Source organism: Paralichthys olivaceus, chromosome 16 (assembly GCF_024713975.1).
Source record: "Paralichthys olivaceus isolate ysfri-2021 chromosome 16, ASM2471397v2, whole genome shotgun sequence".
NCBI lineage: Eukaryota > Metazoa > Chordata > Actinopteri > Pleuronectiformes > Paralichthyidae > Paralichthys > Paralichthys olivaceus.
Genome location: NC_091108.1, coordinates 6,276,466 through 6,289,758, shown reverse-complemented (window position 1 = coordinate 6,289,758; position 13,293 = coordinate 6,276,466). Strand labels below are relative to the sequence as shown.

The 13,293-nt window shown below is 39.0% G+C and overlaps 1 protein-coding gene across 3 annotated transcripts in view; it reads right to left on the bottom strand.

Moving 5' to 3' along the window:
* Window positions 1-13,293, bottom strand: part of ralyl (RALY RNA binding protein like) — a 32,491-nt gene that overhangs the window by 3,420 nt on the left and 15,778 nt on the right. For all 3 annotated transcript variants that reach the window (XM_020105772.2, XM_020105797.2, XM_020105780.2), the window contains exons 3-4: window positions 1,169-1,244; window positions 146-193 (exon numbers count right to left, since the gene is read on the bottom strand). In XM_020105772.2, coding sequence (XP_019961331.2) covers window positions 146-193; window positions 1,169-1,244 — 124 coding nt within the window. The remainder of the gene's footprint in view (window positions 1-145; window positions 194-1,168; window positions 1,245-13,293) is intronic.

The following is a 13,293-nucleotide window of genomic DNA, read 5'->3' as shown; positions in this document are numbered from 1 at the left end:
AAAACTCATCTTTATCTAAGTGGCTGTCTTGAAAACAGACGAGGGTGAAGGGCAAAAATCCGGACATGGAGATAAAAGAAAGGGAGTGAAAGCAAAACGTTAAAACAAAGTATGAGTTATATTTCAGTGGATCTTTTTTACATACCTGCTGTAGAAATCGTCTCTGTAGTAGTCATAGTCAAACTCATAGCCACTGTGAACACCAAACAAGAAAATGCGTAACTTAATGCTCCAGTATTAAATGATAGTACACATTTTATGTGTAGCCAGTGAAGAAGAAAAGTCCTGCTGGCTTTTTAGAAGAAGTAGTTCAACATTTTAGGATTTCGTGCTGAGAGTTAAATGAGAAGATACAACTCTCGTGTCCGTGCAGTAAACACGCTGCCAGGCGCCGATGAGAAAAACTGCGAACCGACATCACTAAAGCTCACTGATTAATACTTGAATCTCTTTTGGTTAAAAAACACAACTATTTGATTTTTATTTCAGGAGGTTAATGCTGTAATGTTTTGTTATTAAGGTTAAGTTACGCTGATCGACTGCTGCCGCTTCATCACAGAATAATATCAGTTAAAACATGTGGGCCAAAGCCTTCCAGCAATGTAAAACAACAACTTGGATTTTTGCACGGACAAGAAATAGTCCAACACATTATCTCACTGTCAATAAGACATACATTTTGGTACATATTAAACATAAAGTCTTCACTAGTAAATTAGGATCATTTTCTTTCTATATAGATGTCTATATATAAGTATAGTTGTCTAGATGTATAACTCACTCCTTGCTGTAGGTTCATATTTAGTGTATAAACACGACAGCAACATTGGTTGTATCAACTATCTGTGCAAAAAAGCCATTTCCCAAAATGTTAACTGATCCTTTAAAAACTGAAAAAAAATGCAGGTTTTTTAACACGTTGGTTCCGTCACGCTTTGCAAACTGGATTTCCTGAGCTTCCAACAAAATGTCAGGAATGAGCGTGTGTAATAACAACGGACACGAGTGGCACTGATAGCACAGGTAGGGAATTGGCTGTTTCCTCCACAAGTACCTGCGGCCTGCCAGCGAGGATTATGAGCACGTATTTTACAGACTGTAAGTACAGCAGCGAAAGTAGGTCAGCAAAGCAACATCCAACAGATACAGAGAAATAAGAGGCACAAACCTGTAGAGGGACGAGAGAGGCCTCTTGGAGCCCATCTTAGGCCTGTATGGTTTGGGCTCTCCTGCCATGTTGACGTCTGGAAACAAGAAATGTTCACATTGAATGAAAGAGTTTGACAACACCAATGAATCTATGAAAACATGATCAGTCATCTTAAATGGTTAAAACCAGATTTCAATTTTTGTAATATATTCCTAAGTTGTAATGAATTACTACTTTTCTTTGAAAAATGATGATGTCGACCTTCTGGACTGTTGCTCGGATAAAAGAAGCGATTCAAAGACTCAGCCTTGGGTATTCCCGAAGAGATATCCTTGAGTCTGCTAAAGCTTCATATTAGCTTTGGTTAAACGTCACAATATACTTCTAAATAAAGAGGACTGTGGATTTGTCCCCCATCTCTTAAATTGAAAGCATCAGACAAGGGTCTCTTCATAACCGATATAGACAGGAAACATTATATTAGCAATTGTTAACTGGCTTTTAATTATTAACCTATTACTTTTAATCGATGATCAACAATAATGCCACACATCCTTGTGTGTGATGTGATGTATGCATTATCTTATTCTCAAAATCCCCAGTTGTAATTGTTAAAGAAACAAACAGTTGTTAAGTGTTAAGTGAAAACATACAATTTACTGGAAGCAAAGTGAAATGTTTTTAGACAAAAGAGTCAGATACAATCTTTAGAGAAATAACTTGTGTCCAGAAGGGGCCTTATGTACAAAACAAGAAGCCATAAAATATATTTAACTTTAAAGTTGTCTTACTATAAATTATCATGGCAACTATTTTCATATAACACATAGTATTACATACGTGGCACCCAAACCATTTCTTTACATATACATTTCAAAATCAGGACAAAACAAATAGGTCATTATGAAATCATTGCACCAGACAATTCTAGTTAAAGAGGGTCGGTGATGGTGATTTTCAATTACCCAGAGCAAAGTGTCTCCAACATTCAGCCTAATCCTTCAAAGCAATGGTGAGCGATGGTAATTGATTGTGATATCAGAGCCCTTTGATATGAACACAGTGGAATTCATCATGATGCACGAAGGACGTAACGTCAATGTTCCTCAACCATCATCACTGAACAGACAGAAGAGTCACTGCTGCTCTGTGACGACCTTACTTCATTTAAAAAACCTTATTTTTTTTTATACAAGACTAAAAACTATTATGTATTTTGTTGACAGAGACATAATGAAGTTCGGTATGATCACTGAGGATGGAAAGTGTAAGATCTGCTTATGCAACAAATACTGCAGATAAAATGAACTGTACTATTTTGTTACATAATCATAAAATAAAACATTTTACAGAAAGTTGAACAATAATAAAGTGGTGAAGGGAACAGAAATATGTTCATGCATCATGTGCTCATATTTCTTTTCAATCTGAACAATATAACACATGTAAATCACCCAATTATAATTCAATTTAAAGTTAGGGCGAGCTGTATATTTTGTAAATGTTACATATTACACCTGTTTTATTTGTCTTCTAATTGCATCTGCTCCCTGAGTATTTTGATCAAATTGTGATTGAGTGATCCCACATGTGGAAGAAGTTGGGTCAGTTTAATAACCCTGAGATTGTAGACCAGACACATTGAGGTCAGCAGTGTGTGAACATTGTGATTTACTGCCCTGGAGCTGGAAAGTAATAGTCTGAGCAGTTTCTAGTTACAACTTGGCAAATCAGGGTCCCCATGGGCCAGTGGGAACATATACAAACAATCCTTTATTCCCTGTGCCAGAGAGGCACTGAACAAAGGATGACATTTACTGTTCTGTAAGATTTGCTCTCTGGTTTTCTTTACTTATGCAACTTGCCGCTACCCGTCCATTGGACTTTTATATGTTGCCATATTGCATCATATATATCCTATATTTTGCATGTTTTTAATTGTGTTGTGTCATGTAAGTACTTTTGCCTATACCTATCTATCTATCTATCTATGCTTTGATCAATATTGTTTATGACAAGCATTTAGAATTAGCTAGTCATTTAATCAAAAGTTAAATAATTGAACGAACTTTAAAGCCACTCAGCGTCAGCGTCCTCTGCAGCCACACGTGTAATTAAGTCTGTTGGGCTTTATGTATGAGAAATGAATTGGTTTTATCTCCTGACAGGAGCTCTAACTGTGTAGTCCCGCTCACTATACTGAAACACAACTGAATGGTGGCTATTACCTATAATGCCCAACCTTCCCTGCCCAACAGAGCTGCTGTTGTAACAAATCCACCAAACTCTGTTTCCAATTCTTGATATTTTAAAAGTTTCTTGCTGAATATTGGAGATAAACGCTGGTTTTTAATAATGTCTTTTTAACTGATCTGAAGTTCCAGATGACTCTTGAACTTGCTGGGGGGTTGAGGTCGAATGCACTGAATAATTTGCTGAGAACACTTCAGTCCAATGTTTTTGTCAAAGAAACGAGTAGAGAAGCAGACATTTTGAAGGCTCATGAGAAAACAGAGACATTGTGCATTTTCTGTCTTCTGGGTTTTGTGTGTGTGTGTGTTTTCTAATGTTGAAAACCAATAAATAAAGTGCAAAAAGAAATATCAAAGAATATAATCATTAGTAATTATTGACACAGGTTAAGATCAAAAGACTTAGGATGTATTTGTAAAACACATATTAAATAAATAATCAATAGACGATCATAAAAAACATATGTATATGTATATCTTAGGACAGCAATCCTTACTGAGTGAAACTAATGCATTAGTGTATTTCTGTTCTCATCTGTACGCAGCTCATGGCTCTTCCTGTGACTGACAGCCGCCTCTACCTGCCAAGAGCCCCTGTGTGTTAAACCGGGCTGGTATCACTGCATTTAGTCTGTCGGCTTGTCGTCAGTGCTTTTGCTCAAACTCATCTCAATCAGCCTTGAAAACATGGCTCAAGGTCAAACACAGAAACACAAACAAATATCAAACACCTCCCTCCCACTCACACACATGTCGACACGCTCGCGCTGACAAAAGCAGCACAGATGCCTGTTTGATGAATGAGTCACCCCTTGACGGCTCCGAAAAGTTGCACGGATAAAACATCAGCTTTTGCATCAACTGCCCTGGGGATCCAGCAAATGTCATGACACAAGCCGGGGTTGAGTCAGTTGGCTGAACGTGTTGCAGAGGTTGGTAATGAAATCCTGCGCTGCAACGTTAATGTGCGGAGCTTGTGAACTTCAAAACTGTAAAATATCTCATACTACTTTGTTTCTATTTCACACGGTCTCCTGTCACACACACACACACACACACACACACACACACACACACACACACACACACACACACACACACTTCCAATTCACTGTCTGGATATCCTGTGGTGCTATGGTTGGAGCCTATACACCTTTTCTCTCCCTCATCCTCTCCGTCCCCCCTCACTCTCCCTAACGCACTAATGGATTAGAGATGCATTGGAAGTGTTCAGGTGCACTGGGACATCTGTATCATTATCATTATGGTCCAAGAAGATGTGAGGTATGGTTCACAATCTACATCCGGCTCTCCTTTGGTCCCCTGCTAGGGTCATTAAAGAGAGAGCAGAGCACTAAACAGCACTCTAAAACGAACACTGCCACAGCTCAGCACCCCCAACGACAGACACATACTGAGCCTCGGATTAATTACAGTCATTATAATAATCATATACACAAATGGCACGTATGCCTGTGTGTGCGTGTGTGCCTACAGAATGACTTGTTTATGCGTGTATCCATAAAAAAGTTGTGGCTGGAGATAGAGGAGATAGAGACTGTTGCTAAGCAATAGCCACTTAGGACTTGATTGATATTGTAAATTGTATGCGGCGTCGCACTGAGGGGTGAGATAAAAAGTTACTTTATGCTGAGGCCATTACGAGCAAGTTAGCAGCAGCAGAAAAACACCGAAACAAACGTAGCGACAACATAAAGAGTCACATGGAAAATTACTTCCTCAGCTCCTGAGCCTATTTTTTTCCCCAGCGCTGGTTAAAGTTTTAGCCACAGATGAATACTTTGCTGTATGACAGGTTGTATTTGAGCAAGGCACTTTACACATGACTGCCGGGTGCAGACAAAAAGGTTCAAGTTTTTATTGCCACAGCTCCACAGAGTGAGTTTATGTGTGTGTGAATATGAAATGAATGTGAGGCAATTAAGAGATAGTATCTGATGTGCAGTTCTGTGGAAATGATCCTACTGGCTGTATCACTGCACAAAACAACTCGCAATTTACAGTCGAATTTAATAGTATGAATAAAATATTTACTGGTTCCTGGTGAATATACAGAGGAACAAAACAAGATTATGAGGTACAAATTGGGTATTTTAGAGGAGAGGACAAATTAATCATACTTTATATTTTTAAATGCAGGGCACCTTGAGGGTACACAAAACTGAAAATTCCCTAATAACTGTGTTACTTACTGTGTGATTGAATGAAAAAGGTGAGAGAACAATATATTACAGCCTGTAAACTTGGGACTTACTGTGGTTTAATGGAGAGACATGTGGTTTCACCTATTAACCATCATTATTGTGGTATGAGGGAGAAGAGCAGTGCTGAGATTTTACAGGTGTGCCATCAGCTACACATCATACACACATACATAAACCCAGCATCCTCATGGGATATGAACCACACTAAAAAAAGAAAAGTTCAGGTTATATAAATGTTTTTAGTTGTTGGTGTTTTTTCAGGTAACATTGTAGTTATTTGATTTTATATAAAGGGGGTGAAACATCATGATTGACGGCTGAGAAGGATTCATGATTAGGAGGCCTTTATATTTTGATATTTTGGTTTCATTTCCGTAAGAAAAAACATGGTAAATTAAGGGCAAAAGACCTCCTCACTTTTTCTTGCTCAGTCTGCAGTAGTCTCTGAGGTCAAAAGAAGTGTTTTCACACCGTCTGCCCTCATCTACGTCGTGATGAAAACATCAATCGCAGGTTTTACAAGACCTCGTTCTGACTGAGCCCGTCTCCCGGCGAGGATGCGGTTGAGTTCAGTTAACAGTTTTATCCGTCCAACACTGCAAGAATACAGTCATCACCACCTCAGGGCGCTCTGACTCAGTTTGTCTTCATTCATATTAATGAAGCTGTGCTAAAATACCTGCGAGGGTGTTGCTGTGTTACTGAATGTGTGTGTGAGTTTCCATTTTAGTTAGATATAGAGTCCTCAGCTCAGTCTGCCCTTGAGCTCTAAGTCTCTGGGGGTGTGGACGAGTCCATAGCTAGACTGGCTCACACAGACACACACACACACACAAACACACACACAAACTAAATTGGTCCACTGGGATGAGCTTAGCTTGAAAAGAAGAAAGTGCCTAAATAACTTCACAGCCTCTTGTGCTGCTTCTATTTTGCCAGACAGCAGCTGGACGCCAGTACATCTGTGGTTATTCCCATCGGTAACAATACACGGGAAAAGACTTTACATAGCAAATGGGCCTTTTAACTCTGTCCTCCTCCCTGGCTCTTTGGAAACGTGTAATAGGAATAGACAGGAGCTAAGTGGTTATCCATGTTTAAACTGGTGCTTTCTGTTCCATTATGACTGAGGGAGTACAAGTGAAGTTTTAAATAGCTCCAAGAAAGAAATGAGACAATGGATTTCTTTTGGCAGGCAAGCCGTCACCTCTGGCACATAACAAACTCCAGCTCTGCTGCTGCATGCGTCCCGAGAGCAGGTGAACGGTATTTGATTAAGAGATCATCCGGGCACCTGTGTGAATACAAATGTGCGACTCGGAGACATCCTGCACGACAGCGGTCGCAGATTCAATCTACGCGTGTTCTCACACCCTGTAAATCTGACAGGGACGACTGGAATAATCTTCGATCTTGGCTCAAGGGCAAAGGCGGCTTAGTCCTTTTTTATTACAGCTGAGAGAGTTTTTTTTCCTCAAGCAGGGCTCCGTGAGTGACAGGTGTAGAAAGCAAATGTGTGACTGGGTATGTGCAAATACGTATATGTATTAATTAGTGTGTGTGTTTGTGTGTGTGTGGGCATGATGACCTCAGGTTGTCATTATTGACATCACTTCTAATATTTATTGATATATGGAATGTAATAAAGGAAAGTCAATCAAACTTTTTCAGTCGCTGATTACATAAAGTTAGACACTGACTATGGTAGATATCAAACTTATCACCAAACCTTCCTATTGATCATTTAAATCCATTCTTTACACAAGATTCTTCATGATACAATTAATTAAGACTAATGTGCCATGAAGAACGCACTGAAAACTGAGGCGCCATCTCACCTCGCCTAATTAGAGCGCTTAATGTTTTAGTTTAGTAATTAGTGTTTTTATTGTTTCCATCACTGCCATTAAAACCAGTGTTTGACATTTTGTATATAACTGAATGGATTATCTTTTCCATTTTCCATTTTTACCTCCTCCAGGGAGGTTATGCTTTCATCTGCGTTTGTCTGTCTGTTGTGTGTTAGTTATCAGGATAACACAAACACTACTGGTGGAAGGATGTGATACTCTGCATTCTCTGAAAACCTGTTTTCTTCTCACTATTTGCTCCATAACATCAGCTCAGATTCTACAGTTATGTATGAATCATGTTTTCCACTCTGTTCTGTCATTTGGCGCCACTGGTCAGCAGGTGTTACCATGGAAACATAGTTCACAGTTAGTGTGGGTGTTAAGTTGTAAACTTTGGAGCCTTTATTTCTGTGAAACTGTCTCAACTTGCAACTGCAACAACTCATTCAGCATCACAAATTCAGATCTCACAGCGTGACGGCTGCTAACACCCGTGTCTACAAACCCAGAACAGTATCGGATTAATATAACATCAAAAGGCACCGGATAGTCACCACATGATGGGGGGGGGGGGGGACATGTGCGAACCAAAATGATGCAAGCAAATGGAAATAAAGAGCAAAATGATTTATCATGATTTACCATATATGCAGGGAGCACATCCATTTGGCAAGTGTCCAGACATCCAGACTCCCCAACACGTATATTTAAATGACTCTGTCAACACTCTCGTCAATTCAGGATGAGCACCTTGAGGCGTTAACAGCTTTTGTTATGGGTGGGACTCGGATTAATTGCCTGTCAGCCTGTCCTTCCTTAATTAATATGTTGTACTTTGTTTCTTCACCTTCTTAAGGAAATCAGCTACTTGGCACAGTGTAGATGTTTTGGCAGCTTTTCCCCAAACCCATGAGCTTCGAATAAAAATAATTTTCATTAGACCTGAGCTATGGTCCATTAAGGAGAACGATATGTGGGATTTCTATATTTTAGGGTTAGATGGCGTTAATATATCTCACTGGGAGTGCAACAATTAGGAGGTGAATGTTGATCAAATCAAAAGAGCACATCATCAGAAGTCGAAATTCTGATGCTGCAGCTGGCTCGTGTTGATTTTTGTATTAAATCATAATGAGCGTATTGCTTTAGCCTGAGGTTAAGATAATTCAGTCTTTCATCTCTCCTGAGCTGTTACCGTACTTTTCCTCCTTTTCTCTTATGATCTTAATCTTATGATCTAATGATGCAAGTTTGTGGGTCTTAACTGCAATGCTTTGAAGCGCTTTAGCCCCGTAGAGGCCGTCCATCATGTCCACCTAAACGCCCGCTTGTTAATCCATGCAGGCAGCTGGAAAAATAAGTCTACAGCTGCCACCTGCTCGGAACTACTGGTACATTACTGCCTCCTCATTCATGACTGTGGAACCATTGGGAGGATACACGATGAGGAACAACTGGAAACCATCGCAGACGCTGCGCATCACACATCTGCACTGTGACACACACAAGGGGCCACAGACTGTTTTGTGTAGTCATTTAGTTATATATATATATATTTATAATTTTTTTTATATTTGATCAATTGGAAGCATCTGTGGTTCCAAACCTGAGGGTCATGACCCCAAAAGTTAACTTCAACCAGTTGTAAGAAGATTAGGAGGATACCAAAGCAGAAAATACATCTTTCCGCCACTAAGAAAAACAAGAGATCATTTTATTTGCTGCTACCGGATCGTTTTTTCCTGATGTTTCTGTGCTTTTAAGGATCTAATGAAACAAGGTGGAAACATATCTTTGATTAAACAGGTTGATAAATGCAAGTGGGGACAAAGTGTTTGTTTATATGGTGCAAATTACTCTGTTTACAGCTGTCATCACTTTTATAGCATCTCCAACACAAAGGGATGCTGGACAAATACTCTAAAGAGGTTTGTATACATTTGAACACATTGTGCTGCAGAGATTTTTCATGATGCAGATACAACAGACATCGCTGCTATTTCGAAATAAATCCAGAAACTATCTATATATCTATATATCTATATCTATAGATATAGATATATATATAAGATTTGAAAATGCATACAACACATTCATTTATAAACACCTGCTACTGATCATAAATCAGCACATATAGATGTTAATATATGAGATTTATTCATCCATAGATGCAACCATGCAAAATCTTCCCATCAGCACTGTGCGTCACAGGTGTGTGAACACACACACACACACACACACACCTGCAGCTGCCAGCCATCAGGACACACAGTCCATTGCTCACAGGCACCACTGCAGTTGTTTCTGAACACACAACTTTTTTTTGTCACAGAACCAGCACACTAATCTTTACACTAAGTGCAGCCACAGAATGGATGACGCCCTTTAGGCAGCACTCTGTCACAGAGAAAAATGAGCCTCTCACACGTTTCCTGTTAAAACCACAAACACTGTCTGTAAAAGGATTTGTGTAGTTGGAATTCATAAATTATCATCATATTACCCTGACACATTAATAAGGATCCTGTATGATTAATATGGCTGCAACCAAAGATTAATTTCATGATTGATTAATCTACCGATCTAAATATGTCAGAAGACAGGGGAAACGCTTGTTATGATTTATCACCAGTACATGTGTTTAAATATTTTTTTCTGCTGTCCAAAACACACAGACATTCAGTTTGCAGTCATATTCACACATGATGAAGAAAAGCATTGAGTCTTTACATGTGAGCAGCCGAGACCAGTGACTGTTTTGGAATCTTAGTAAACTAAAAGGATTCATCAATTATCAAAGTAGTTGAGTCGTTTTCTAATGGACTCATCACTGCAGCGTCAGTGATCTGATTACCTATCAGCTATTTAAACTACAGAGCATTTTAAGGTGAAAGGATTACATTCATTTCCCTGCAAGAAATGTCATATTTAGCCAAAACACGTGGAAAAGAAGCACAATGCAAACAACACAGACTTTTGACACATGACAGAAAAGCACTATCACTTTGTATTTTAACACCAACAAGTTCCTCTGGACAGCTGCAGTCATTCTCAGCTCGACAAAGAAGTTAAAATGAGCTGAAATTCAAACTCACTGACACTAAATGAAGAAAAGCTCCTGCATCAATCAACTTCAAATCATCACCACAGAAAGAAGACAGGCAGGGTTCTGTCAGAGTAAACTCATCTGTCTGCCTCGTCACATACTCACATCTGTGGTTGCGACGCCTGCCTTTGTACATGGTCATGTTGAGCAGGAGGAGGCTGGTGGAAGAGATGCTGAGCTGAGATCCACTTCTCTCCTCTGTGTGTTCTACTCTGTCTCTCCTCTGACAGACTGATGCTGCTGCTCCAGCTGCAGACTCTCAGCCTCAGACCATACCATCTGTCAAACTGGTTCAGGGGGAAACCTCTCCTCCAACACTCCACTCAGCTCCAGCAGCAGGAGCACACATTTAACCATAACATCCCCCTCTTTTTCTTACGTGTCGACACAGATTAGACGAGGAGAAATTACATGATAAGATTTAATTTTTTAATGGGTGGAAAGAAGAAAAATGGCTCCCAAAAATATCCCCCTGTCTCCCCTCACATGCTGAAGTCACACAGTTAAACAAGGAAGCCAGCATTTTAGTGTCAATGTCCCCCAGCACCCCTCTGAAAAGAACGTATCCTAAATGTTTTAATAATTTATAATTTATAATTTCCTGTTTTGAATCTGGTGCAGGAACTTTTATTACATATTTACTCGTCCAAAAGAAGCCATCCTGTAAAATACTCCTCGTGTGTTTGCCAGTAATTAAAGATTCAAATCAGTTAATCCACAATTTATTATCTAGGTTAATGATTTAATCAATTAAAAATGAGCAAATATTTAGTGAACATGCCTTTTACAAGTTCCCACAATGTTTCCTCAATGTTAATAAATAAAACACATTTGTTGACTGATAATAAAAAGATGTTAAATCTGATATCATAGACAACTAAGAAAATACATTAGAGCCTATAACAAAAAAATGAACTACTGGAAGGGGTGGGGTTTACAATCTATACTGCAGCCAGCCACCAGGGGGCGATAGAGTTGTTTTAACGTCTATGAAGGGGAGCTGATGCAGATGCAGTCAATGGTGAAAGTTTTAGTAAACTTGGTCTGATGCTTTTTAAACTGACTCTGTGGGAGCTGTGAGAATGAACCAGATACATAAAGCTGTGGGCCGGACAACCAAAACAAAGAGCCTGACATGAGCTGAGTCATAAATCCCTGTAGCTGAAGCAGCTCGCATGACACAAAGTAGACGACGTGCAGAGAACAGAACAACGAGGAATGAATGAATGGATCTATTACTCAAATTCAGAACATGCATACTGATTTTCACAAAAACATTCTAGCACCTACAGGGTATTTCAATACACACACACAGTCAGGTTGAATATGTATACAGATGTATACATATTCATTTAAACATCTTGTCTTTGCACATTTTTGATTTGTGGTTGTTTTATTCATGGGTGAATTCACTTATTTAAACCTTGTGTATACATGAGGTCATCTATTGAACCTCTTCTTTCCAATATGTAAAATATTTGTTTTTACTGTCTCTGTCGAACTGTTTAATGAGCGATGAGGGATACGTGAGGTCTCAATTCAAGATTTAGATAAATAAACGCATAACAAGAAGGGATTTATGGTGCATGGAGCATAATAAGCATCCGCTAATAACATATAATTAAAATGAGAAAAGCTCAGAATAAAAAAGAAAGCAGCAGGGGGAAGCTCAGTGCAGTAGATTATTAGAAAATCAAGAAAAAAGTCCCACAACCACAATTCAACAAACATTTGGGGAAAATTAAAAAGAGGGTCTCATTTGATATCTAAGCTTTATGTTAGAAAATACAACCTGTTCTCTCTCCAGTTTAAACCTGCAGAAAAATCCAGTTTGACTTCACCAGTCACATAACAGAGTTTCATCCACTGCAGGAGCGAATCAGCTTTCTACTGCCACCGTCTCCCATTCATCACTGCTTTTTAAATTCCATTTTAAGAGGATGGGCCGTGGACTTCAGAGACAGATTGAAAGAGCGGTGAGCCCAGGGGGGAAGCAGCTTTCTGAATTCCCAGCTGTTGCAGCATTTGGACTCTGTTATAGATGATGCCTTGTAATTGTAATATCTAATTACACTGACACGGGGCTTCGCAGCTGTCTCATGCGCAGCGTGACATCTTAATAGTTCCCCAGCTTCTTTGTTCTCGGTAAGAAAAGACAGGAAAATGAAATGTCTTGAAAGGATTCACAGCTTCAAGGCCAGTCACTGGAAATTAAACATCAATGTCCTCAACCATTGTCTCATTTTGACACGTTTGGATAAATATCAAAAAGACCTTTCTAATTGTTTCATGTGGAAAACTGTGCAACAAAAACTAGAGCGTTATTTATGTGCTCGTGATTTTAATTCAAGAATGTTTTTCCAGGTTAATTCTATTAATTTGACTCAAAAACATAAAAACAATCACTCAAAAAAGATGTCAGAAAAATTTAAAAGTCAAATCGTACTTGAATATTCTGCAGAGAGGATCCCTGCATGAGTTTGACAACTGACTCAGACAAATTACTTAGACATGCTGAGGGACAATATGTCCCAGATACGATGTCGCTCTCTCTCAGCACCATCTAGTGGTCATAAACATGGAAAATTCATGAGTGCTCGAGTACAGAGGCAAAAACTTTTATGTTTCAGTTATAGTTTACATATATGTATAATCATCACATCTTAAAAACTGCTTTTTAATCAACCATATTGTTTCTGTATTGATT